Consider the following 27690-nt stretch of genomic DNA (forward strand, 5'->3'; position numbering starts at 1 on the left):
ATATTAGCTACTTAAATTTCCGCGGGTGCTAATTGAGCTGTGTGGCAGTTGGCTACATGATCACAGGTGGAACTGCAAAGGCAGTTAGGCTTCCTCCGAAGGTTTATAACCAACACCTCCAAGCACAGTAATAGGCCTTAGCACTACGGGCTTTTGGCATCGGAGCATGAAGCATCAATGTCAATTTAGATTCCTGAGGTTTGAATTAGACAACTGCGACTAAGATCACGATCGACGCGTTCTAAACCAGAATCCACAGGACAGAGCAGACTCCCCAACACAGGTATACAATTAACAGGATATCATCCAACATCAACTTGTTATTTATTTTTTTCTACCAAAATTATATTTTGACGATTTTTTATATCATAGCTTTTCGATGTTTCAAATATAAGTTCTCGAAACAATTCTACTATAGTTCGTTTTTTTTAGCATTAGAAAGAAGGTAAGCGATCTTGACAAGTCTTTTAATTGAAAATCGCTATTTAAAAATCAGTAACTATTACTTATGAAAGCAGAACAATATAAATGATCGTATTAGATTCATAATTGTTACATATTTGCCGTGACTTATTTTTAAAACATGTTTTTCAATTAAAAGACACATCAAGATTATTTACCTTTTTTCTAATGCTAAAAAAAACGAAAAATAACTATTAAAAAAACATACAAGAGAAACCTCGATAGGCCACGAGTCATATCATTCTCATCACAATTATTTAAACCATTTTTTTTAATTATTTTCCCTTATTTTTTTGTTACTCATCCCCCATCAGATCGCTAAGATCGAGGAGGCGCGCTCGACCGTCACGGCCAAGGTTGAGGAGATCACTAAGGACATCGAGACCAAGCTCAGCGCCGCCGAGCAGAAGCGGGAGCTGGAGATACAGAAGAAACTCGCCTTTGTTAAGGAGGAGGTACGGTGCACATTGCTGTGGCTTTCCACCGTGTTCTTTTAGTACTATCTACATACCATAATAATTTAATACTATACACGGTGGCTAAAAAATAAGTCCCGTTGCCATGGAGGTTTTGGGATTATACTGAACTGAGCAACTTTTACTTAGGGAGCGTTCAAGTATTACGTAACGAATTTGGAGGGGAGGGGGTCTTGTAAAACGTTACGATGCGTTACAGGGGCGGGAGGGGGGGTTTGAACTACGCGTTACGTAACATTGTTTTTTAACCCATCAGAACGGTCGCGTAGAGAGATCCTCTCACGCATTTTTTAAAACGTGATTTTTCTCAAAATTTTAGACATATCAAATGCTAATTAATAATATTGACGCGATTAAAACGATAACAAAGGTAATTTAGCGACTTTCCGGTACTTTACGCCACATAATTGTGGCCTTTAGGTAAAAAAAATGGTCACTTGGTGGTTACGTAACGTTTTACTCTGGGGAGGGGGGTACAGAAAAACGTTACGGCGCGTTACATGGGGGGAGGGGGGGTCAAAAATGTCCAAAAATTGCGTTACATAATACTTGAACGCTCCCTTAGGGACCAACCCCGAGTCCGGAAAATAAATTTACCCTCCCATAGAAAATGAACCAGCCAAAATGTATGAAAGAGCTAAATCTATTTTCGGGATTCGGAGTTGGTCCCATAGTAAAAGTTCCTCAGTATAATCCCAAAACCTACCTGGCAACGGGAATATAGTTATTTTTTAGCCACCCTGTATACTATAGTCTGCCATTTCATCTCAGGCGGTTGATAAAAAAGTTGTGCTGTGATTGAAGGCAGCTGACTTTTGGGAATTCTATTAATCCTTAGCTGACCGTACAGGGCCGTCTTTAACTATGCTGGGGCCCCTGGGCACATAAGAATTTGGGGCCCTTTTGGAAAGTAAAGAAAGCGAATTAAACTAACATTTTTCTACTATGATCTTCTATTTATTATGGGTAATCAAATATACTGTTACTGTCTGTCCTTCGGGGCCCCCTGAGGATGGGGGCCCTGGGCACGGGCCCCGTGTGCCCTTATGGATACTGTGACCGTAGTAACTTCTTAACAGCCGCCTCAGTTGAACGGCAGACCTAAAATAAGATTTACTTATGGTGCTTGCACATGGTGAAAGCCGAGAGCTATTCGCAGAAGCATTTTGTGCAAGTTATTTGTATTAGCTGCGGTTTTATTTACTCCAGTCGCGCATATCATGCAGGTTACTTGCGTGGGTTGCTTGCGCTGATATGCACCTTACTCCTTTGTAATAAGGAGATAAATGTAAAGATATCTTTGACGTCGACTGTACAAGTTATTAATAGCTGGAACCACACGCTTCTTTACAGCGTTGTTTACACAATGCATGTAACCTGTGCAAGTGGCTGCTATATGTGCAATCACCATTAGCACAGAATAAATAATAGTACATACTAGGTACAGAAGACTCACTCTCTAACAAAACGCGTCTGTTACGATCAGGACAGATATGGCCGCTAGGTGGCGACAGCGTCACGCGCGGCTTATGGCTAGCCACCAAAATTGGTGTGGAATGGATGTACTTTTAGCTACCTGTAGCAAAGCGACGAAATCGCGGAGTGAGCCACGCCTGCCATTAGAGATAAATTGGACTCAACAATATAAAATACTCGTATAAAAGTTATTGCCATCTTGATAAAAATTGCCGGGACAAAATGACAAGTGGTGACAAAAGTTTATAGAATCAGACCTGGCATATTATCTTATGGGCCACAAACAACTGAAACTATAAAACTAAATCTAATTATCGGGTGAGTAGGTACTATAACTAAAAAAAATGTCTTTGTTTATATATTTATTGTACTGATTAATTAACAGTGTACAAATATAACTCATGTAAATCTTCCACATCAAACAAGATCTCATTTTCTAATTGAAGTGGTTTACTAACACTCAGCCAATCCGCAAACTCTTCAAACATATCCAGCGGCTGTAATGTGTCGGCAATACTCCTGTCCAGGACAACAAAACTACCCTTTCTTAAAAGCTCCTTGAAAAAATACCACAATCTTTTGTGCTCCTCTATACTCACGAAAAAGTCTAAACAATTAATGATACAAACATCAGATTTCTTTACTACATCACCCTTGTTTAGTACATCCGAGTTTACTACTTGTATTCTGTTTTTGTCCATTTTATATTGAGCTATCACCTTCTCTTGTATCTCACAACATTCTTTGTTAAGTTCAATGCCAATAATCTTTGAAGCATTTGTATAATAATATGCCTGGAAAAGGAAAAAGAAATTAGCTACACATACAAGAATAATTTTCTGAATCATCATTGGCCTGTAACATCAATAAGATGATGGTTTAAACAGCGTCCATAAGAGTGCGGCACTTCCGCAAATGACAATTAAGACCAATGCGAGAGACTATTAAGAACAAACATAAAATATGCCTAACTGAAAATCATAGTTCAAGACCAAAAAAAGTAAGACAATAAATTGTTTGTAAAATAGTAAATTCCTTTTTTTATAAATAAACACGCTAAGATAATTTATTTATTGGTAATTTTACTCCTACGATTTATAAAAGTACTTTTATTTACTTATTTTTACATAAATACAAGACGTGCTAGTAAAAACTGGCAACATTGTCTTACTTTTTGTCTTGAACTACGATTTTCAGTTTAGGAAACTAAATAACAGTAGTTAACAGTTAAACATTCCTTTTCACAAACAAATAAAAAAAATATTACGACTTACCCCAAACAAAACGCCGCCAAACCTGGAGCCCACATCCAAAATTAGTTTACACTCCAGATCCTTTGGCAGCAGAACTTTAAATATGTACTGGAGCTGTACTCTGGACTTGGAATGTGAAATGTATGTCAGCTCCTGAAAAATGATATTACTTTAAAAAAATATACTTGATCTATTGACTGGGAGTTCTTATCCACTTAATTTTTATTTACACATTTTTGACTGTGTTCTTTAGCGCCACTTGCACCATCCCACTAACCTGAGGTTAACCCAGTGTCAAATTGTACTGGTAACTATGGTAACTCCAGGTTTAAGCAGTTAACCTGGGGTTAGTGGGATGGTGAAAGTGGCACTTAATGATTTTTTTGATTGTTAGATATTTCTGGCTGCTACATACAATCAGAAATATAATTCATATATGTGTCCAAATGAACAATTGTGGTATTGACATGTTTTCTTTGAACTGACGGAGTGAAAAAGGGATGCCAGATTCAAAGATTTGACAAAAAAATGGTTGTAATTACAGTCAAAGGTCATAATAAGTTAAACTGAAATCACATTTAGTGAACCTACAAGTGTTTATCATAATTGCCAAAGTAGCTTACTTTAATATTCTGTGAATTGCAATCAAGACAATAATGTCTAGACAGCTTCCCGTTCTTCACGAGCTCCTGAACCTGCTCCTCATCATACAGGAACTCGTCCACGTGCCGAGTGTTCACTCTGTTGCAATCTGCCACATCCCCCACTGCGGGGAACTCTATCTTTTCTGATACCATCTCTGCCTCAAACGGCACCATCCCTTTGATCGCATCTGCTATTTTGTTTAGTACTTCCTCTGATTGTTTTATTGATTTCTTGTTTTCTAAATCTGTAAAAATAAAACATTAAAAGGAAATTAAGGTTAACTATTATACTCTGTCAAGCAATTTCCGTCAGTAGAAAAAAGCAAATTAAAAATATGTAGGCGCAAAGGGTTATCGTCCCATAGAAAATTTTCTTGTTTGACCGGCTATATTTTCCATTATATTCACTTGTTCAGAGAACTAGTTGATTATGGTTAGGTCTGCCTTGCAAATTAGGGAAGAAATGATATTGATTTAACAAAGTATTTAAATTAGTTTGAGGAACACAGTGATAACAATAGCTACCTTTTTTAAACTGTTTACTACCGATCCACTGTTCCATAGCTTTTAGTTCATCGTCGTCAAGGTCGGCGAACACGTCCAGGAGACGGCTTTTAGCATTACTTATATCCTCACTCTCTTCCACAAACATAGTGCTAATAAAATAAATTATACAATAACAGAATGTTACAAGGCAAACTAACCTAACTTCCAACTTATTATTCTCATTTCTAACCTAACTTTCAAACGTCAAAATGTGACAGAATTCGTTCGGAAATCAAATAAAAATGTGATGGCGGACAAGAATACTACTTTCTTAATATAGGAAGCGTGCATGAACAGTAGGGGGCAGCACAGGAGCCCCCTTTTTGTTGGTGCGAATTGTAAATGTTAAGTTTAAGCTTGTATTGTAATGTAGCTCACAAGATGGCAGACTGCCTTCAATGCCAAGGTTAACATCCTGTTTACAACAAAAAACGTAGCTAATAAGCAGGGATCGGACAGATTGGCGTCACTGCTCGCAATAATGTGGACATAACTCCAAATATGATTAAATAATTAATCATTTAATTATTTTAATAAATATTTTACCTGAGATTTAATTTTGTTCCCTAGTCAATACATAGCACTTAAATATATGTTTGATATTAAAAAATGAGTACCTACAGAAAATTTAAAAAACATACTGATTATTTTCTTTAATAAATTCACATTTTAAGAAAGCTTAATGTTGAGGTTTAATATTGATTAGGAATCAATATTAAACCTCAGGTAAGAAATTGATGAAATGATTAATTATTTAATCTATTTTGAAGTCATGTCCACATTGTTGCGAGCAATGACGCCAATTGGTCCGATCTCTGCTAATAAGTCATAAGTCGACTTATAGATTATCTAGATAGTCGATAGCCTCAGACTGCATATTACACAGCATTGATCTTGTTTACAATCCAGATACAAAAATTACAGTTCTGTTTCCCCAATTCGTCAAACCGGTCTCATAATTAAGTACAAAATCACAGGACCCTGGTGTAAATCGGCCAATCGAATTGAGTAGAGGCGTCATTATAGTATGTAAGCTATAAACAGAGAAAGCGGAGCTGAAATAAACACGTGTTCGTGATCGTTTCAGGAGCGGCGCGCGGAGCTCGTGCGCCAGAACAAGAGCGCGCGCGCCGACGCCGAGCCCGCGCCCTCCTGCGGCTAGGCTCACACACACACACACACACACACACACACACACACACGAGGGACCCGCACCGACACACACGCCGGTGAACGCAACCACGCCCGGATATTCCACATTCAACCTTGTTTCTATTCACATACGGTCCATATTGAAAACGTGATGTGCGACGAATCACGTTTAAAACAGAAAAAAGTTCACTAATAAACAGCTGGCCTGTTGATGACAAGAATTTAATGAATGAAAATGAGAAGGTTTAACAAGGCAAAAAAAACTACTCTGGAATGGGCCTATAACTTTAAGGATGGCTTTATTTTCTTTTCTAAACGTGTATTCGCAGTAACTTAAATATGAAAATGGGGCTCTATTACAAATATCGCAAAGTAATACCAAACTCTGGTCCATAGAATATTATTTAAGTATTCCAGAGGCTTCGCAAAATGTAGCAATGCATGCTTGAAATTGCTCACGTAATTTTAATATGCGTCGACACAAATATCGATGAGGGAAACTAACGTAATATTGAATGGGCCATAGTTACATTGATTAACTTAAAATATTTGTAGTTGATTTGTATTGATTGTAATAGAGAGGTGACGTCTAAAAAAATCGTGCCACATAGTTTGACAAATGAAACAGATGGCGCTGTACTGCGCCGTATATTATGTCGTCACAGAATCGTCACTTCACTTTTTGACAACCGGAGTAACCACTGAGCTGTACAGCGCCATCTATCTCTTGTAGTTGTCAAATTCGAAGCACGAAATTGTCTTAGACTTAGGGTTAACTCATCTAGTGCAATAGGGAATATTACGCGAAACTTTGCGTAGGAGGCGCCACTACCACTATTCGTCACAACCTGGGGGTCTACCGCGAAACACGAAAATCGAAATTTCGTTATCTAATCACTCGTGCATATTCGAGCGATAAAGAGGCAGATAACTAAATGTCGATTTTCGCGTTTCCCGGTAGGCCCTTGTTAACAAACCGCCTTGATGCATCAATGTCATATTTTATTGTATGGTATGCGAAAACTTGTCAAAAAACAGTTTCAGGCACAGTATGTATAAGTTACTCTATGGTTTACTAGAGGAGCTAGTGCTGCACTCTGGCGGCAGAACATTGCAGTAATACTCCCTATTAATTTAGTTTTCATGTTTGTAAGATAATAAATAGACCTGTGGAAATATAATGCGTCGAGTCATCAGTGGTGTTAGAACAGCGGTGCGTCCCGCTTACACTCGTGGTCACGCTTCGATGAAACATTTTAATTTCAAACTTGTTAATTTCATCATGGCAACATTGCTGAGGCCTCATATCGTGATCTCATTTGGAACTCCTACCCGGTTTTATACGTGAACCTTAACTCCACCCCGTAAGGGCTAAAATCGAAATCATGCTACATTTTAAACAATTCATTCAAGTTTTAAAAGATTTTGAGCGGGCGTTCGGGATACAAACATCCCTATAGTTAGTTTATAGACTTATATCATTATTTTAAATGTTTATCATACGCGGCAGTATTTTTAGGAAAGTATAATAAAGGTAATGTAATTTAAGTTGTCACATTCGTATCGATAATTCGCCATTGCTACCGTCTGTGTGTATTATCGGACCGAAAATGTTTGTATGGACCAACGATCTAATTAATGGAATATGTCACTGGCCACATTTTAACGTTTTTTTGTCCTATTTCTCCCTTGGAGTTATGAAATTACTTAAATTTGTTACCAGTAGCATATATCCTACATGTTAGTAATATCTAAACAACATCATATGCCGCATCGATGTGCATTTGGATGTTCGGAGAAAGATGCAGTGCTGCTCGTCTTTCCAAATCCAGACAAATACCCTGATCGTTTTAAAGTTTGGGTTAAGTTTATTGGGGGCAAGTCTAAACAACGTTGTTTAAAATATATGACAATACTTTGAACATTGGAGTTTGTCACATGTGAGGAGCGTCTTTTCAAAAGGGTTTTATTCTTGTTTGGTGTCCATAGAGATATAAGCCCTTTAGAGAACACTCTCCACATGTATTATAACGACTTAAGATGTTAGGATATTATTCACATTGGACATTGCAACCAAATATTATTAGCTCTATAACACTTACCTATCATCACTTCCCAAAAGTGACCACCCTAGTTAACTAGATAAAATACAGATAGCTCACATAACAGCAGTTTTGAAATGAATTATTTGGTCTGCAATGTTTATAAAAATAAGATTGTTGGTCGTGGGTGTGTGACTGGTTGTGTCGGCCCTAAGACATGTTCGGATATATTCGGACATGTTCGGATATGTCCGGGCGTGTTCAGTCTTTGATATCAGAATATTATAGCCTTGTAAACCCCGCTAGTATTAAATGTCTAATGGAAAGTTTTGATTGAATTTCTTTTGCTTGCATCAAAAGAAATGTTTCAACTTTGTTTGATCAATGAAAGGTTCCAATTCTATTGGCTGTGTTCGCCACAGTGTTACATTTTCTAATGGTTGACATCTTTCAAATACTTGGCCCACGAGAGGTTCAATTTTTCTGACCGATGAGACCGATCAGTAGCCTCATTACATCACGACTGCCATAGCAGTGTCAAAGTGACATATTCTCTAACGTCTGCGGAACTTACTTTACGCAGAAAGCTGGTGGTAGCCGTACTGTTATTTTGAAAACATAATTGATGCAAAAGCATGATTGGGTTGACCAAATACCAATAGAATTATAGTATGAGTAAGGCCTAGCACAGGAGGGGCGCGACAGTATCTCGCCCACGAGATAGATTACCTGTCTTTTTCTAAATTAAACAGAGACAGGTAGTTGAGGTAGTCTTATCTCGCTGGCGAGATACTGTCGCGCCAATCATGTGCTAGCCCGGCTGGGATACAAAAACAAAACAAAAACAGCTTAATATCCTGATATCTATGGGCAGGCCTCGCCAGCGTTGGACAGAGCTCACTCGATCTCAAGGAAACAATAAAAATAGAAGTGCCTCACTATATCATAATCGGCTCTCTGATATCAATAGAGTGTAAAAACTGCCTTTCATAGCGTTTTATATTTTTTTAAAGGTAGTGGGGCTGAGTCGGGCACGGCTTCTGTGATGTTTTGCTCTAGTGATATGTGTATCGACTTCGGTTAGGCACAAATTATATCGATACATTTAAGCGCAGGGAAATAGACTTATAGACATGCGGAGTCTAAATTAGAATATCTTTTTAATACTACGATTGTGGCAAAAAAAGTTTTAGGTTTGCTTTATGATAAACGGTTAACCTAGCCCATGGCAGCTTGGAACACTGGTGTCACACGCGCGTTGCTAACCCTTAGTGGTTCTGAAAAACAGCAGCACAAATCGTAACGATTTATTAATAAAATCCGCATGTATATTCGTTTATTAATCTGTTTTAAGATACGGAGAGGATCTTGTGCAGATGTAGTGCATGATTATTTTCCATCGTATTTTCACGGAAACGTACGAACGTGTCTTGCTATTTCAGTCAGTCTGCGTACAAAAACTGAGGTTGACTGAAGTAGCGTGACAACGAACGTTTCCGAGAAAATACGATGGAAAACAATTATGCACTACATCTGTATTTTATAGTATGTTTTCGCGGTTAATTTAGGGTCAGTGGGAGGATAATAATTGTATATAAGTTAGAGTCGGTATAGCTTGCCGCGGAGGGAGCTGGGAGGCTTCGCTCGGTGTCCTGATAGGGACTAGTGTAAACAGAGACCGATTAATAATAATAATAACGACTGTTCATCTCAAGTTCCTTTAAAATGTTTTCTCTGAATCTATGAAAATGAATTCTGTAGATAAAGTAAATCATTTAGCCGCCATTTCGTATCTCTATCGCACGCGCATAATTATATTGCTCGCACACTGGCATCGACCGCCGGCATCACGGGCGGGACAGCCATATAATTACACGCGTGCGATAGAAATAGAAAATGCCCGGTCAATGTACGAAATTCCTCATGATTCCTTACTTATCGATGTGGTCCTAAGTGTCAGAATAAAGTACCACTATCACATTTCTTATTTCAGGGAATGAATTAGCATTCTGTTTTATTGATCGGTCTCTGGTGTAAGTACTATTAGCTTGTGTAACCTTCTGACCAATCGCCTTGGGTATTGTGACGCCTTTTTTCTCACGATCGGGAATCATGTATGCGAGATGCTTGTCGGCCTAGCGCCGCGCCGTACGTTCGGTTATCTTATATTTTACGTATTGATGTGCTTCAGTTCGTGGGCAGTTGAAGTACTTTTTGTAGGTTCATTGTCGTATTGAATAAAGTCATAAATATTAATTAATTTGTGTTTTATTGTATTTATACCTTTTTACAAGTTTTAATTTAACTTGCTATATACGGGTTTGTACGAGTCAAATTTTGCAAGTTAAATTTGACCCACTTCGCGGTTTCCTATGAAGCTGAAAATTTGCATGCATAGGTACAATCGAGCTAATCTGATAGAGACAGGGGTTGGCCCCAGCAAGCCATAGGTACTGTGTGATAAAACAAAGCAAACTAATGTCTCGATGAGTACTATAAGTAGTTGCATGTGAAAACAAAAGTACAGTCGGCGATAAAAACTTGTACCAAAAATGTTTTTTTTGCCAAAAACTTATGATAAAAAATATACTTGTTTGTTGTGGTAACCGTTGGGAATTTTTAATCCAGTACCAAATCCAAATCCTGTGTTTACAAGTTGGTAGTTACAGGTGGGAATAACCCCAGGGTTTCAATCCCCACCATAACGTGTCGGTAGAGAGTGCAGGGAGTTGATTGTGGGGGAAGTAGATGTATGGAGCAGTATGCACTTTTGTCTCAGGCGACGCCGCTCGATATAATTGTTCCTTAACTTATACTATGCTGATCTGATGTCCTAGCCACGAGATTAGCTCTTGGCTACCCCCCAAAGGGAAGAGGAAAGCCTGCTCCGGCTCAGCGCTGTCTATTAGGTACTTGTAGTTACCAGATCTAGTTTTATCATACACGAGGAACTTATTTATGAAACGAACAACGTTACGTGCCGCTCTTTGTATTGCCCTCGACTTTACTTGCTCCAATCACGCCGACAGCCTATCGACAAATATCGACAATCGTTATCTGCCTCTATCACTCAAATGCTTATTTTATGAAAAGATTGGTGTCGCGGCCGAAAGGGCCACGACGTCACCACCAAAGACGAAAAGGAGAGGAAAGTTACAGAAATGGCAAAGAAGTCCCTGGCTTTAACATACAGTCAGCAGCAAAGTTACTTAATGGGCGAGGTGTTTAACTACCTTGACATGCTCTTATTCTCTTAACAATAAAGTCGCGTCACGATCATTTTGATCATCTGTCCCGCTTAGCAACTTCTGCTACTGACTGTACGTGAGTGTGAGTTAACCTATTCAGGGCCAGCGACTCAGCGTATGGGTCATGCTCAAACAGTTCCGCAGGGCCAGTGACTCACATGTGAGTCTTGAATAAATTCTGATTTAAACTTAAACGAAACGTAATTTGATGTAATAACATAAGTATCATATAAGCTAACAACCATTTCTATAAGGTATATTAGGTTAAAAAATTATAAACACGTATTTTTTAATGAAAACAGGGTCTAGAATATTCAAGTTTGGTTTACTATCAGTGCAATATAGTAAATATACTGAAATTCTAGATACATATGCGATGCAAGCAAACAGAAAAATACATATTTAAAAAATACAAGAAATATATATATTTCAGAAGTTATTGACATGGCTCAAGGTATGGGTCACCGTGGCCTGGCGCTACTTGTAAAAACTACTAATGTTTCCGTAGCAGGCTAAAATAAACTTTATTGGCTGGTTTTAAAGCTTATTTCATGTTGAAGCTGTTTGATATTGTACCATTTTACAACCGATTACTGTTTGGATGATGGTAAGGCAACTAGGATTTTCTCCCACTGTACTTTTATGTCATAATATTTGCTGATCGTTGTATTGTATCTTAGGCAATTACCTACTAACAATGATGTTAAGGTTAATTTTTTTTAGTTTCAATATAAAACAAGGCCGTTGAAACAGTCATCACTAACTAATATGTATTGTATTACAAATAGTTTGTGACAAATATTTACAAGTTCTTTAAAACATCGTGGTTTTTACGGCAGATTAGAAAGTAAGTACTATAACACATTTTAAGTTCTCTATTGTTACTAATATAATGGCGTTTACCAAAACAAAGATAAATGACCGACCAGGTGTAAGCTTATCGGACACACTTGGACAATAAACAAGGAATGCATCCGAGCGGCGGCGGCGGTATTATTTTTCATGTGGTATTTGTCACAAGAGTTCAAAAAGTGATTCATCCCATCCCCCCTATTAGAAATGTATTTTGGAGTAACATGGGAAATATTATTTAGTCACGATTTATTCGTGGGCGACTTTATACTCCTCCTGTGCTGTTTAGTGATTTCGTATTTTGTGACCATGGCTATGGATTATCGGAATTTGAACCCGCCTAACCAAACTGCAATAAGTAATTAGTTTTTTTTTGATAGGCACAGAAAAACGGTGGTTAGTAAAAATGTTGCATAATGCTGTTCAACTGGCCGGCTTCATAAGCGGCGATTTATTTACCGTGCGCGCCAGGCTCGAGACCCATAAGCTGAGTCATACGTTTTAGCTAAAAACGGTTTGTATGGTGGCCCGGCGTATTGTGTACGCTCAGCGGTTCGTGGCCATGAATGGGTTAAAGGCACCGTGTGCAAGTACACCAACCATTGAAAAGAACCGCAAACAACCGAGGCAAACAAAGCTTATAATATTTAAGTGATATCCAGGCGAGATGATCAAATAGACCGTCAATCTCCAATTTAATCACCAATTTTAGATTTATGGTGATATTAGAGCCCTCTAAATTGAAAAAATGCCCCAGAACGAAAATACTGGCGTCACAATTGGTATTCTTGGGTCCGCACCTCATTTTATCGGTAATATCGGTCATTATCGGCAATATCGGCGGTGGAATTCGGCGAGCCAAATTGGCGTTTGCGTCCGCACGTCCTGATTCGATCGGGCAATTGAATCAGATTGGCGAAAAATTGACTAGTCTGGATACGCCTATAATATGACATTTTTTTTACAAGAACAGATCGTAGTGTTGTACCCATTGATACCGATTTCTTGATAAAGCATAACGTCCACTGAACTACTGAACTCGACTGTCGACTGGCAACATCATGTGAAATGTCATTTAGAGAGCTAACCTAAACAATTTGAACTGACTTGACCAAAACATGCTTATTTTTTGTTAAACTTGTTGTTGTTGAGTTAAATCAAAGTAAAGTTAATGTTTTATAGTGACCAAAGTAAGTATAGTCTTGTTATGGCAGTGAAACAATGGCTAAAGTTCATAGATTATTACCTAGTTGTAAAAAAACAATGTTATCTAAATTGCAGATGTTAGAACCAGAAGTAAACAATGAACGGACGATTCTGGATTACCTGAATGAGGACTGCTGGCGCGCCGTGCTGCAGTACGTGCCCGCGCAGGATCTCATACGGACAGAGCGCGCCAGCCGCCAGTGGCAGGGTATGGTGCTTACGTACTTGCAAGGTAAGGAGTACCTAGTTGACTTTAGGCGTAGATCTTTTTAAAGTATGTTATAATACCGATCTGATAGTTTTTTGTAAAGAGAGCTGAGGTTTTTTTTATAAATGATATTCTCCATGTTATCTTGTAATTAACAGATCTGAGTTGTAAACCTTAAAGTAGTTTTACAAGATTTACTTATGTCAGTTTAAGGGCTGCTATGCCTGCTATCCACCTATTTTTTCCCTTACTTGTAGTTTTAAACTCAACTGGTGGCTCTTTCAGCAGGGCATTTCTTGGATCCTGCCTACAAAGATTTTCTTGCTGGGGCTCCCATACAATAAATATGTTTATTTTGTCGTTTTTGGGTAATGGTACGGAACCCTTCGTGCGCGAGTTCGACTCGCACATGACCGGTTTTTATTTTTTAAATATTTTCAAGGGTCTCCAATATTTCTCCAGGAACCCCTACCATTTATTGTATAATATTTATACATATGGTTTAAGATGCTTCTTCTTCCTTGTTGTAACCTCATGGCTGAGGGACATGACAATGTGGGCACTCTCCACCAGTGATCTCCAAGCTGCTCTGTCCTGGGCCTAGTGGATGCTGGCCTGCAATGTGGCATTTGTCACTGACATTATTTTGTCCGCCCAACGCATGCAACATGTTTAAGATGCTGCAATGTCAAATGTACAATGTTTTCTTTTACAGGAGTCCGAATTATCATTGAGAGAGAAGAAATCCAACAAAACTACAACACCTGTAGTTTAAAGCCATCTAAATATAAGTCGTTTATAAATTGGACGAACAAACTGGGGCCATCGGTTGTGTCCGCTTACTGCCACAATTTGGAGAATCTAGCAATAATCAATGAAAACTGCCCCAACTTAGAAGCCCTTCAGGTATTGTTGTCTGTTGAGGTGAGAGCTTCTGTGGCTTGTGAATGAAAGCAGTTTCAGGGTTGTAATGAATCTTTATTTAGAAAATCGTCTTCCTTTTATACAAGTTTGCAGGCATGAGACGAACATAGTAGACACATAAGAAAGAAAGAGATAGAATGTTACTGCGCTGGAAAAGGGTAGTTTAAATTATCGCTATTTAGGTTTACCTTACGCTAAAAATAACAAACAGTTACATGAGAGAGACAGAGACAAAATATTGGTATAACTAAATGGGTAGTTAGGAATTATGCAATTTAGGTTTACCCTATACTAAAATTATGATTATTGTAGAAAGAGACAAAACATAAATAAATGCAAAAATATATGAAAAGGGTATTTGGGAACGAGCAGATTTCGGTTTACCCAAAACTTAAAACGTCACTCGCGTGTAGATGTTTATGCGGCCACAGTGCTCCCCCTCAAGCGAAGCGTACCACGGGTTTCCTTATCCTTCTTGAGCGAGTAGTCTTCGGTTCTGGATCAGCTCCTTCTGATAAGTCGTCGTTAATTACGAAGGCAGGTTTCAGGCGATCTATGGACACATTTACTTGTCGGCCGGGCAGCTGTAGTTTAAATACTTTGCCGTCTCGGCTTAAAACAGGATAAGGGCCCTCGTATGGTGGTTTAAGCGCTTTGTGTCCCGTATCGATGCGTAGGAATACGTTTTGGCACGTTCGTAGGTCTTTGTGCACAAAAACGTTTGTATTTTTACGTGAATACTCCGCTGCTTTGTACTGGCTGATCGTTTGTCGTAGGTTGTCAACATAGCCGTAGTCCATCGCTTGGTCGGTGGCAGTATTAGATACGTCGAAAAAGTCTCCTGGTAACCTTATGCTACAGCCGTACATTAATTGTGCTGCGCTGACGCCTGTGTCGCTTCTAGTAGCCGCTCGCAGTCCCAATAGTACGGTGGGTAAAACATCGAGCCACTTGTTATGTTGCCTAGCGAGGCTTGCTGTGATAGCTGTTTTCATCGATCTGTGCCATCTCTCGATAATTCCATTTGACATAGGGTGGTAAGGAGTGGTCCTGTACTTTTCGATGCCAAGTAGTTTAGCCAGCGACGAGAAAAGCTGGCTCTCGAACTGACGCCCTTGGTCGGTAGTGATGGTGGACGGGCAGCCGCCATAGTAACTCCGTTTGGGCTTTTTGAGTTCCCCAAAATGTGCCCGGGATTAAGAAACGCGGGCCAGACATTCCAACGATTCATCCATCAAGTACTTCAAGGGCAATCACGTCGGGGTCACCACTGTTGAGGTGAGAGCTTCTGTGGCTTGTGAATGAAAGCAGTTTCAGGGTTGTAATGAATCTTTATTTAGAAAATCGTCTTCCTTTTATACAAGTTTGCAGGCATGAGACGAACATAGTAGACACATAAGAAAGAAAGAGATAGAATGTTACTGCGCTGGAAAAGGGTAGTTTAAATTATCGCTATTTAGGTTTACCTTACGCTAAAAATAACAAACAGTTACATGAGAGAGACAGAGACAAAATATTGGTATAACTAAATGGGTAGTTAGGAATTATGCAATTTAGGTTTACCCTATACTAAAATTATGATTATTGTAGAAAGAGACAAAACATAAATAAATGCAAAAATACATATATGAAAAGGGTATTTGGGAACGAGCAGATTTCGGTTTACCCAAAACTTAAAACGTCACTCGCGTGTAGATGTTTATGCGGCCACATTGTCAAATATTTTTTTTTGCAAATAAAATTTGGTGAATAAATACTAAAATATAGTGTTTCCTATTCTGTACAATATAAGTGCAATTTCACTGTATATCCTAAAAAATTTTACTTCTGAGTTACAAAAACATAATTCGTCACTACTTTGAAAAAATCTCTTATCTGGCACTGCTACTCAAACTACCCAAAGTTAAAACGCAGTAACTCTGTATGCATCCCATACATATACTCTGTATCTTTAGGTATTTAAATAGAAGTAAACAAATAATTTGTACATTTTCGGGTAGTTATACTAGTTATAACTTTTATTGGTTAACCAACCAAATAAAAAACTGCCTTGATCTGTCACTGAACGACCTGACTTTAAGCTACATTATTTGATCATGTAATGTTTTCATCTTAATAAGCCAATTGAGGGTAGATTTTATTTACTTTTATTTAAATACCAAAAGATACAGACTAGTTACCACATTTTTCTTTTGATTTTCTTTTGACTCATAATATGTCACGTAAAAACTACATTTATTCCGCCCAGTACCAGGAGTGAGCTATGGTCCTCCAAAAGTGCCATTATACTGGAATAATTTCCTTTTATTTTCGTGATCAGATCAAATTCGTGGTCTTGAACAGCTTTTAACTATCATTTCCACCAATAACTGCATAGAAAAGAGCTGCTGCATACTCAAGAAATTAAGATAACTGCAAGTGTCTGATGGTTCTCTCCGGGGATGTTACGGAGCTCCGGTTCCGTTTCCGTTAAGGCGGAACTTCCGTTTGGTATTACACATCCGTTTCTGTTCCGGTTCCGTTATGTTTGAAACGGATGTCAATGCTTCGCGCGGCGGCGGCGTACATCAAAAACAAACAGGTTCATACCAGTCATTCGCTCATCGCCCCGCTTGCCACGTGCTACGCTAATTTGTTGTTTGTTTGTATACTTGTTTGTGTTCGGTTGTGTACTGACTGCTGACTGTGTGTAGTGTGTGTGGTGAATGTTAGTGTTTAAAAAAACGCACAATGAAGCCGAAATCAAGTTCGATTTGGAACTATTTTGATGAAGTTAGTGGGGACACGGCTAAGTGTAAACTTTGTCTGAAGGTTTATTCTAGAAAGGGGAAAACGACTACATCGTTAAAAAGTCAGGCTCCGATTCTGGTTCCGGTTCCGTTTCCGTTTTCGGTTCCGTTAAACTAAATTGAAAACATCTGTTTCCGTTTTTGGTTCCGATAAAACCACATCCGTTACATCCCTGGTTCTCTCACACTTTCTTCTAGACTAGACTGTTATGTATAGTTAATTAAATTATTACAGCTATCCCGTATTGTAATTGGGCCCGGACAACTGCTCCGACACAATTTAAATGACAACTTCAAGTTCCTGCGCGAGGTTTCTTTCCAAGGGTGCTCCGTAAGTATAAACTGAAATGAGTTGGTTACTTATTAGACATTTCTTTTTTGCCAAAATATAGAGTTTTTAAATATTTGAATTAATCTGAAAAACCTGGGTTTTGATCTTAAAAGGGCATGCCTATTATTATTATTATTCTCTTTATTTATTTTTCTTAAGTTAGGTTGTTTATAACATGAATATAAAAGTAAAATATAAAAGCACATAAAAACAATATAAAATACATATAAGCACATTATAAAAACCTAACCTAGGGTGCCGCCGGCAGCGGGGCAGGGCCCAAGCTGCCGGTGGTCAGGGCCGCAGAGTGAGGAATCGACGTACTATACGCGCCGTGTCCAAAATTACCGCCTTCTGCATCTGACCCTTGATCCAACCACCCAGCTAGAGTCTCTCTAGGTGTTGGTCGAGACTCTTCGCTACGAGACCGTTCGCTGACACGACTATAGGAACAATGATCGTCGAGTCAACATCCCACATGGCGGTTATCTCGTGAGCTAAGTCTAGGTACTTGCTGGACTTGTCCTTCATGGCCTTCACGAGATTCTCATCATGGGGGATGGTGACGTCGACGAGCACGGCTCGGCGCTGCGATCGGTCTATCAGCACGATGTCAGGCTTATTGGCAACAATAGTCCTGTCAGTGATGATAGATCGATCCCAATATAGCGTGGCACGACCATTTTCGAGAACTGGTGCAGGTGGGTACTTGTAGTACGGCACTTCACGGTCCACAAGGCTGTATAGGAGGGCAAGCTGCTGGTGAATAATTCTGGCTACGAGATTATGTCTGTGCAAGTACTCGCCGTTAGCAAGATGAGAACAACCGGAGATAATATGCCTGAGTGACTCTCCGGGACGGCGGCATGCCCGACAAATGTCGACCGTACCGTCCTTCAGGATATATCTCCGGTAGTTATTCGTCATGATAACTTCGTCCGCAATTGCACAGGCAAAACCCTCGGTTTCTCCGAAGAGGTCCCCGAATCGTAGCCAGTTCACCGACGCGGGCAGGTCTACATCGGGTCCCATGAGGGCCTTGTAGAACCGCCCGTGTAGCTGCTTATCCTTCCATACCGCCTTGCGGTCCTCGGTGCTTAGTACTACAGGTTTGCGCCAGTTCTCGTTTGCCAAGGAGAGCGGCGTGAGGCCCCTGTCTGCTGCCACCACATCACGATGCATCCCACACCCGTTGTTGAGGAAATAATTCCTGAGATTGTACACCTCACGGTTGTGGATATTTTTGGCGTTTAGAAAGCCGCGACCTCCACATTTCCGTGGGATGTACAATCTCATAACAGACGAGCGTGGGTGTAGCATACGGTGTGTGGTGAGCAGCTGTCGGACCGTACGATCCAGGGCATCCAGCTCGGTCTGAGTCCACCTTAGTATGCCAAAGGAGTATGTGAGTAGGGGCATTACCCCGGCGTTGAAGGCGCGCACTTTGTTGCCTCCTGACAAAAGACTGCATGTTAAGGACTTTTGTGAGCCGACCGAAAAAGCGCTCCTTCACCGACCGTCTAATACCCTCGTCCTCAATACCCAACGACTGTGACATACCAAGGTATTTGTAGGTTTCTGATTCAGAGATAGATCTGAAAGACATTGTCTCAGAAAGTTGTAAATTTGTTGAATTTATAACCTTTCCCCGCTGCACATTTATCGACACCAAACTCCATGTTGATGGCACTACTGAAGACTTCGGTGGATTTCAGTAGCTCCAAAAAGCCTTGGGTATTTGGTGCAAATAATTTGAGGTCATCCATGTACAGAAGGTGAGAAATAACTTCACCCTCTCTCCGAAACCGGCAACCTAGTCCCAAATCCTTCAGCAGTGTGCTGAGGGGATTCAGAGCTAGGCAGAACCATAGGGGACTCAGACTGTCGCCCTGAAAGATTCCTCGCTTAATCCTTATAAAATCCTGCGGGCCAGGGCGGTCATCCCCGCCTCCTGGTTGACGAAGGACTGTGGTCCACTGCCCCATACACGCGCTTAGGAAGGTTCTCAAAGCTGCATCAACTTTATACAGCTCTAAGACCCTCCCCAGCCATGAATGAGGCACCGAATCATAGGCTTTCTTGTAGTCAATCCAAGCGGCTGAGAGGGTCCCCTTGTTCCGCCGGATTTGTTGGATTTATTATTATGCTATTTTATCCTTTTTAAAATGGATTATAATATGTGACGTTCCACGGGAAAAGGTACCTTATGAGGGTTTCTAGTTTCGGAGATATGAAATGTTTTGTAAAGAGGTGAAAAAATGCTCAATTTTTTTTTATTGTGTGATCTGAAACCTTAATGCGTAACGTTTGTTTACCTGTTTTTATTTTTGTTATAAGTTAGTTATAAGCCTAGTAATGTCGTCTCAGAGTTTAGTAGAAAAGGTACCTTATGGAAAAAAGATTGAAAATTCCCAAAAAAACTAGTCAATACGGGAAAAGAAGTTTGGTAGAGAACTGTATTAGCATTCTGCAAAACTAATTTGATAATTTCAGTTCTGGTTGGGGCGCCTCGCAAATATTATAACCGTACATATAGCTGCTTTGTTACTGCACACCGTTGTATGGGGACCTTGCAATTTGAGACTATGCGCTGAAACTTGGCACAGTTGATTCTTAGCTGGTCTTGAGCAGATACAGACCGGGAGCCGTCGAGAACCACCTCTCATTTAGTGAGGGGGGAGGGGGAAAGTTCGACGCTGCCGCGCTTCACTTGGAGCAACATTTCTCTAAAACTATACCTATTAGGGAATGTAATATATCATTTTCGGATAAATTAAGGATGAGGAATCTAGTTTTGGAACAAAAACAATGCACTTTCTAACAAAAAAAAAGCATAAAGTAGAAAAGACTAAAAAACGTATTTTTGATTTTTTCATAATTACCAATTTTTTTTTAAAGTGTAGCAGGAATCTGAAAACAAAAAATACAGTCGTAAAGCTACACTTATTACGTTTAAGAAAATATATAGTTTAATATACAAAACTGTTGATAAATGGGAGATAAAAAATAATATTAAGCGTGGGTCAGAGTGATCTCAATACAAAATATTATGAATGTGGGAAAGTTACTTATAATTTGTTCTACAATCGTTTATTTTTCTTGTTTTTCGTAAATAACTCGTAAACGGTAGCCCACAGCAAAAAAATATCTTTTACGTAAATAATCTGTTTCAGATTTCTTATAAAATAAGTACTACTGTTTTTCGGTACCATCAATATTAAAAAAAATATTGAAGGGAGAAAATAAATACTTAGGTCCCCTTTTTTAGTCATTCGTAAATAACTCGTAAACGAAGGCCAATAGCAAAAAAATTTTTAGTACATGAATAATTTACATAAAATTTCCTACAAAACAGGTCATTCGAACTTTTTCGCTAGGATCAATATTAAAAACGATATTAAAGAGAGAAAATAAATTCTAAGGTCCCCTTTTTAAATATTGATCCTAGCGAAAAAGTTTGAATAACCTTTTTTGTAGGAAATTTTATGCTAATTATTCTTGTGTTAAAATATTTTTTGCTATTGGACATCCTTTATGAGTTATTTACGAATGACTAAAAAAGAGGACCTTAGTATTTATTTTCTCCCTTCAATATTTTTTTTAATATTGACCTTAGCGAAAAAAAGGAGCACTTATTTTATAAGAAATCTGAAACAGATTATTTACGTAAAAGATATTTTTTTGCTGTGGGCTACCGTTTACGAGTTATTTACGAAAAACTAAAAAATAAACGATTGTAGAACAAATTATAAGTAACTTTCCCACATTCATAATATTTTGTATTGAGATCACTCTGGCCCACACTTAATATTATTTTTTATCTCCCATTTATCAAGAGTTTTGTATAATAAACTATATATTTTCTTAAACGTAATAAGTGTAGCTTTACGACTGTATTTTTTGTTTTCATATTCCTGCTACACTTAAATAAAAAATGGTAATTATGAAAAAATCAAAAATACGTTTTTTAGTCTTTTCTACTTTATGGTTTTTTTTTGTTAGAAAGTGCATTGTTTTGGTTCCAAAAAAAAATTCCTCATCCTTAATTTAACCGAAAATGATATATCACATGCCCTAATAGGTATAGTTTTAGAGAAATGTTGCTCCAAGTGAAGCGCGGCGGCGTCGAACTTCCCCCCTCCCCCCCACTAAATGAGACGTGGCTCTCGAGGTCTCCCGATCTGTATCTGCTCATGACCAGCTAAGAATCAACTGTGCCAAGTTTCAGCGCATAGTCACAAAGTGCAAGGTGTCGTGCACTAACAAACTAGCTAATAGACCGACATCACAAATCCAAGTAGCCTGCTATTATACCAAAGTTACTCTCGTCAAGTCTTTCTTAACTAGAATAATCTTCATTTGGTTTGGTCGCATGCAGTAAATCAGCCATTGGTTTGCTGAAAAATGCCAATACCCGACGCATTACCTTATGGAATATCTGAGGTCATTGAACCTCAATGCCGCTTATCTTCAATAGCAACCGAAATATATTATTGATAAGAAATAGACGATTTATACCATCTTAACCCCAAAATATTATTAGTTTATCCTAACTGTTCCATCATCATCATGCCTCATCATGTAACTTAATCACAAGGTACCTTTTCATTACATACAAATTATTGGTCTTTTTTAAGATTATTATGACGAAGAACTAATTAAATTTGGGGCAGTTTAATGTAAATTAATATTTTCTATTCATAAAAGATAAACTGTAATATGATTGATATTTTGTAGTGATGTATTATTAGATTTATTTCCATAAGGTACCTTTTCGTAAATGTATGGAGCAAATACTGTTATTGTTATGTAAGTTTAAAGTGGCATAAGGGGTTAAATATAGTATTTAGTTGGGGTTTTAGGATTTATTTCATTTGAATGACAGAATTTCTTTCATATGTGCTCAGAAAAATTGATTGTGTGTCACATTAAAAGTAAAAATATTCAATTTTGTGATTTTATATGAAAAAGTCAGAATAGTTATTTGTACAACAAGAGATCAAAGTTTGATATTTCTTCGAGTGCTTATTTTGAGTCCCGTGCAAGCGAAAGATTCTATAATAGATTCACGAGCGTAGCGAGTGAATCTAATTTAGAATCTTGAGCGTATTAGTAAGGGATTCAAAAGCGCACGAGATGTAAATAACTTTGATCTCGTGTAGTACACAAAATTTTTCACCCGAAGCAGTGAGAACATACCTAGAGGGACAGAGATAATAGAACCCAAGTATATCGAACTTGTATTAGACCCCGCATGTTGAAATGACTATAAAGGTCACTTGAATATGCGATTTTGCTGACTCAGTGAGCAAAATGACTCAGTGAGCAAAATCGCATTTTGCTCACTGTTTTTAAGAAGCAAAGTACCCTTGTTCGTGCTGCTGAGGTGAAAAATACATTTTCACCTCTAAATCGGTATTGTTTTTTGCTTAAACTGTCTGTCAGTGTCGTTTTCTAATAGATAGAATTTAAATCTTGAGAGCTCATTGCAATCAATCGTGAAAATGAAATAAAACTTTATTTTCAAGAGATTGGCTAGTATACACATAAATCAGTCGATATCAAAAGTTTCTATTTGCATTACTTACAGAACAAGTCGCAATATTTTTTTAATCTCACATATATAAGGTATTATTATTTGTAGTCAACTATGTAACTTACTTCAGGAACATAGTTTTTTAGGCGGCTAAACTTAAAACTTCTCTATCGTAAAGTTGCTAATTTCACAACATTATTTTCAAAAAATCATATCTCTGTAACTACGCAACCTAGAAGGTTGATCTTTTGTGTTATCGATAGCTTATTTATTGTAGATTACTGGGGTATGCATAACTCCATACCCGCCATAAGGTACCTTTGACCGTGGGACGTCACATATATTTATATTTAACCTTCATTCACCACTCTACACAACTCAAAGAAACGTACTTTTTTTTCAGATACAAGACAGCTACGTAACCGAATTCATAGCAGATAGAGCCTTAGAAAAACTAGAAATCCGCAATTGCACTTATTTACATGGTCTTTGTTTCGATAGTTTGAACTTATCAAACTTAAAATCGCTCACCATTGAATGTAATAGCGAGTCATTTGAAGACGATAAATTACTTTCAATCATTGACCGAAGGATAGACGGAGAAATGCAGTCTGTGTTGTATAAAATGACCAAATTAGAATGCCTAGAGCTGCATGGTGGGTATGTTAATGGGAATGTGTCTGAGCACTTGAGTCGGCTGCCCCGGTTGAAGCACCTCAGTGTGACGTATCAACTGGAGTATCGGCACGTGGACGTCATAACGCGATGTTGTCAGGAACTGCGCAGCTTGGAGCTGTTAGACTGTCAATGTGAGTGAATTATTTTTTAACCGACTTCATTATAATAAATAGTATGTACAGATGTCAATCAACGATGATCAACTCTGGTCAGCGTGGGACTCGAACCCACATCTTTGGTTGATTTTTTCATTGTGCTTGATATCTGTATACACACAATTTATAGATTGTAATGTGGTACATCCCACAACAAAAAAATCGTTATTAAACTTTCGTGAAACATATTTTAACACTTTCCGTGCCAAGAACCCGATAGTCGGGTTCATTTTGTATTGAAATTGGGGTTCTTTGCACTGAAAGAGTTAAAATATTTAAATAAAAACGGTTAAACTCACGCAAACCATCTAAAAAATAAATAATATTTCTAAAAAGTCCTAATTAATATTGGCACTGATGCCTTTTGAGTCATTCCGCCGCCAGTTCATGGATCATATTCAATTATTCATTGCCAATCACTTTATAAAGTGAGTGGCAGATAGCTTTATACGTGAACTATTTAAAGTAATAGAGGTGCGCGGACACTTGTGGCGGATGCTGGCTATATCCACTAATGTCCTGGAGTTTGCAGACCTGATGGGCATCGACGTGATCTGGCGGCACGCCGGCGCCCGGCTCACGGCGCTGAAGCTCGACCAGTTCTACATCGCGCGCGACGACGACGTCGTGGAGCTGGTGCGAGGCTGCCCCCAGCTTCAGGTAGGTGCTTAAACGAAAATTTACTTTTTACTTAATACAGAGTATGAATGCATTATTACCTTTAATGTCAAAATCCTACGTAAATATGACTAGGGCCATGTTGCATAACAAACTACAACTAATATTACAAGCGGAACTCCTTTTTTAATTAGTGAAATTAGAAAAGGAGTTCCGCTTGTAATATTAGTTGTAGTTTGTTATGCAATCGGCCCTAGGTCGTAACCTGCAATACATCGAGCGTGCAATGGAATCTAGCTCTGTGGCACAGAGTAAAAAGTAATAGTGGACCGACGCCTTTGATGTTTGTGTAAACACCGCACAAGAACACAGTAGGGTTGTCACAGACTTTTACACTCCAACGCAAACATACCAAATAAGACATGCTAGCCCTGTAAGTAGTACCGAGCTACTAACAATGGCGATGTATGCAGCTCGGGTGCGCGCGGCGCACCCCTCGCCCCCGCACGATTGCCCTGTCTAGACGACTTCGTCGAATGACTGTATTGTTTTATTTTATAGACTGTGTCTGTGGCCATTCGTATATTTTTGCGTTTCAAAGGCACTTGAGCGTTAACTTGGTTTACACACTTATAGCGGCGCTGTCACACTTTGTCGCTGCCTAGTCTTTAGTAGAAGCACAGAATAAATAATAATACTAGGTACAGAAAAACGCGTTTATTATGAGAGATAAAAGCGCGAGCAGGCGTCCGTTTCGTAGCGGTGCGCGGCAAATACTCCAGACAGACACCAAAATTGGTGTGGGCCGCATGTACTTGTAGCGACGCGACGAAATCGCGGAGTGAGCCACACCAGGCGGCAGCAGGCGGCGGCGGGAGGCTAGCATGAGTTGCGTTCTCGCGCGCGACTTGAAGTATGGACTCGCGCGCGAGAACGCAACTTATCCTAACTAATATAATGTAATACTCGTACAATGTGCTTACTTGTACAGTCGCTGACCATCGGCGGCGCGGAGCGGCTGACGTGCGCGCTGCCGGCACGCGCGGCGGCGGCGCGGCGCGCGGCGGGCCCGCGCCGGCCGCGGCCGCTGCGGCTCGACCTCAGCTACACCAACCTCTCCGACGAGTATTATCTGAGACTAGTAAGTGCCGTTCTAACAACTATGGGATATGAAGCCTGTGAAAATGTTAAATTTCCTTTTCACCTCAGCAGCTCGAACAAGGGTACTTTGCTTCTTAAAAACAGTGAGCAAAATGCGATTTTGCTCACTGAATCATTTTGTCTCACTCAGTGAAATCGCATTTTGCTCACTGATTGTGTCTCACTCAGTGAGCAAAATGCGATTTTGCTCACTGAGTGAGACAAAATGACATTCAAGTGACCTTTATAGTCATTTCAACATGCGGGGTCTAATACAAGTTCGATATACTTGGGTTCTATTATCTCTGTCCCTCTAGGTATGTTCTCACTGCTTAGGGTGAAAATTTTTGTGTACTACACGAGATCAAAGTTATTTACATCTCGTGCGCTTTTGAATCCCTTACTACGCTCAAGATTCTAAATTAGATTCACTCGCTACGCTCGTGAATCTATTATAGAATCTTTCGCTTGCACGGGACTCAAAATAAGCACTCGAAGAAATATCAAACTTTGATCTCTTGTTGTACAAATAACTATTTCACTAAATAAATCAACATTTTACCTCAGTTGTGGCCTTTCTAGTGCCCTAACCTTAATCTCTAAGAAGCTTTTGATTTTAGATTTAAATGGAATTGCAGAAATAGATGGTTTTGACGTTAACAATTTTTTCTTCCAAAATCATTGTTACTCATAACGTTAGGGAAAATCTCTTAAGAAAGTTAACGTACTTACTGGCCTATAGTTCGCTTTTTTTAGTATTAGAAAAAAGGTAAACAATCTTGACATGTCTTTTAATTGAAAAACACTTTTTTCAATAAGTCACGGCAAATATGTAACAATGATGAATCTAATACGATCTTTTATATTCTTCTGCTTTCATAAGTACATAATAGTATTTGATTTATAAAAACCGTTTTTTAATGAAAAGACATATCAAGATCGCTTACCTTCTTTCTAATGCTACAAAAAAACGAACTATAGCAACACAGGATCTGGTAGCCCATTTAAAAAATCCAGCCTGTATGTACATATGTAGTGCGTAATCCTTTACCATCGTATTTTCTCGGAAACGTTCATATTTGTCATCTTACTTCACTCAACCTCGGTACTTTTTGTACTGAGACTGACTGAAATAGTCTTCATGAAAATACAATGGTAAATGCATATTACTACATCTGTATGTGCTTGTTTGAGAAAAATAACATGACGCTTTTAATATTTTAACAGCAAGACCGAGGGCTTGAGCGCAACGGGCAATACGAAGAAATGAAAACAAATTATGAAGACTTGATAGTAGTCCTCGAGAATACGATGGACGAGTACGACGACGAAGAGCAGTCCGACGAAGAATTCCAGGATAATGACTTCGATTACTACGACTACTCGTATGACGATTATGACGAGGTCGAAGAGGAGGAGAGTGATCAGGAGGGGAGTGATCAGGAGGACGAATAGGATTGATAATAAAGACTGATAAATAATAATGTTTTGTAAGTAAAATATGACTATAAGTCATTTTTCATTTTTTTTACTAGGGTGATTGCTATTGTTATTGGCCACTCCTTAATAGTAAAACTTTTATAATATTGCCGTATTTTTTTCTGATTTGTTGTGGTCAAAAATTATAGTAGTCACCCTATGTCATTCCATTGTTTTTTTCTTTGTGAAACATACCTATTGTTAAGTCTATCGTGCCATGACATTAAACTGTTATGATTTATAGAATGTAGTTTTATTTGACATAGTAAATTGTCGTAAAACAGTTTATTGTACAAAAGTAAAAAAAAATCCAATACCAAAAAAATATCATTTGTCATTAGTACAAAGGCGAACTTATCTCTTTAATTAACGGATCTCTTCCAGTTAACCTTTGAGCAATTGAAGGAGAATTGGAGACGGTAATACATAACCACTCACTTGCTTTTGGTAACTGTAGCTACCAGCTGTCACCCTT

The 27690-nt window shown here is 38.7% G+C and overlaps 3 protein-coding genes across 5 annotated transcripts in view; 2 read left to right on the plus strand and 1 right to left on the minus strand.

The window, feature by feature from the left end:
• Window positions 1-6025, plus strand: part of LOC134790964 (stathmin-4) — a 62340-nt gene extending 56315 nt beyond the window's left edge. For 2 of the 3 annotated variants that reach the window (XM_063761991.1, XM_063761990.1), the window contains 2 exons: window positions 777-917; window positions 5945-6025. In XM_063761991.1, the coding sequence (XP_063618061.1) occupies window positions 777-917; window positions 5945-6019 (216 nt within the window). In that variant the 3' untranslated portion in view covers window positions 6020-6025. The remainder of the gene's footprint in view (window positions 1-776; window positions 918-5944) is intronic. The other variant, XM_063761992.1, reaches the window with a different exon arrangement.
• LOC134790974 (uncharacterized) lies at window positions 2780-5052 on the minus strand. The gene is made up of 4 exons (XM_063762007.1): window positions 4837-5052; window positions 4291-4556; window positions 3689-3820; window positions 2780-3208 (listed from the first exon to the last, which is right to left on the minus strand). Exons 1-4 carry the CDS (start codon window positions 4961-4963, stop codon window positions 2789-2791), a joined length of 945 nt encoding a protein of 314 aa, XP_063618077.1. The 5' UTR covers window positions 4964-5052; the 3' UTR covers window positions 2780-2788.
• A 7213-nt stretch (window positions 6026-13238) lies between the features above and the next one.
• Window positions 13239-27239, plus strand: LOC134790302 (uncharacterized). The gene is made up of 8 exons (XM_063761075.1): window positions 13239-13341; window positions 13433-13589; window positions 14281-14471; window positions 17514-17609; window positions 23549-23954; window positions 24511-24638; window positions 25588-25737; window positions 26964-27239. Exons 2-8 carry the CDS (start codon window positions 13433-13435, stop codon window positions 27189-27191), a joined length of 1356 nt encoding a protein of 451 aa, XP_063617145.1. The 5' UTR covers window positions 13239-13341; the 3' UTR covers window positions 27192-27239.
• Window positions 27240-27690: the final 451 nt, after the last annotated feature.

The sequence above is a fragment of the Cydia splendana genome, chromosome 5 (assembly GCF_910591565.1).
Source record: "Cydia splendana chromosome 5, ilCydSple1.2, whole genome shotgun sequence".
NCBI classification, from domain to species: domain Eukaryota; kingdom Metazoa; phylum Arthropoda; class Insecta; order Lepidoptera; family Tortricidae; genus Cydia; species Cydia splendana.

Bases quoted from the DNA above. Each gene is read 5' to 3' on its own strand.
- LOC134790302 (XM_063761075.1), top strand. From the start codon at position 13,433: ATGTTAGAACCAGAAGTAAACAATGAACGGACGATTCTGGATTACCTG. The intron at 23,955-24,510 runs GTGAGTGAATTA...TGGAGTTTGCAG, and splicing joins GGAGCTGTTAGACTGTCAAT to ACCTGATGGGCATCGACGTG. The intron at 25,738-26,963 runs GTAAGTGCCGTT...ATATTTTAACAG, and splicing joins ACGAGTATTATCTGAGACTA to CAAGACCGAGGGCTTGAGCG.
- LOC134790974 (XM_063762007.1), bottom strand. From the start codon at position 4,963: ATGTTTGTGGAAGAGAGTGAGGATATAAGTAATGCTAAAAGCCGTCTC. The intron at 3,821-4,290 runs GTAAGCTACTTT...ATCATTTTTCAG, and splicing joins GCAATTCACAGAATATTAAA to GAGCTGACATACATTTCACA. The intron at 3,209-3,688 runs GTAAGTCGTAAT...TTCCTTTTCCAG, and splicing joins TTGGCGGCGTTTTGTTTGGG to GCATATTATTATACAAATGC.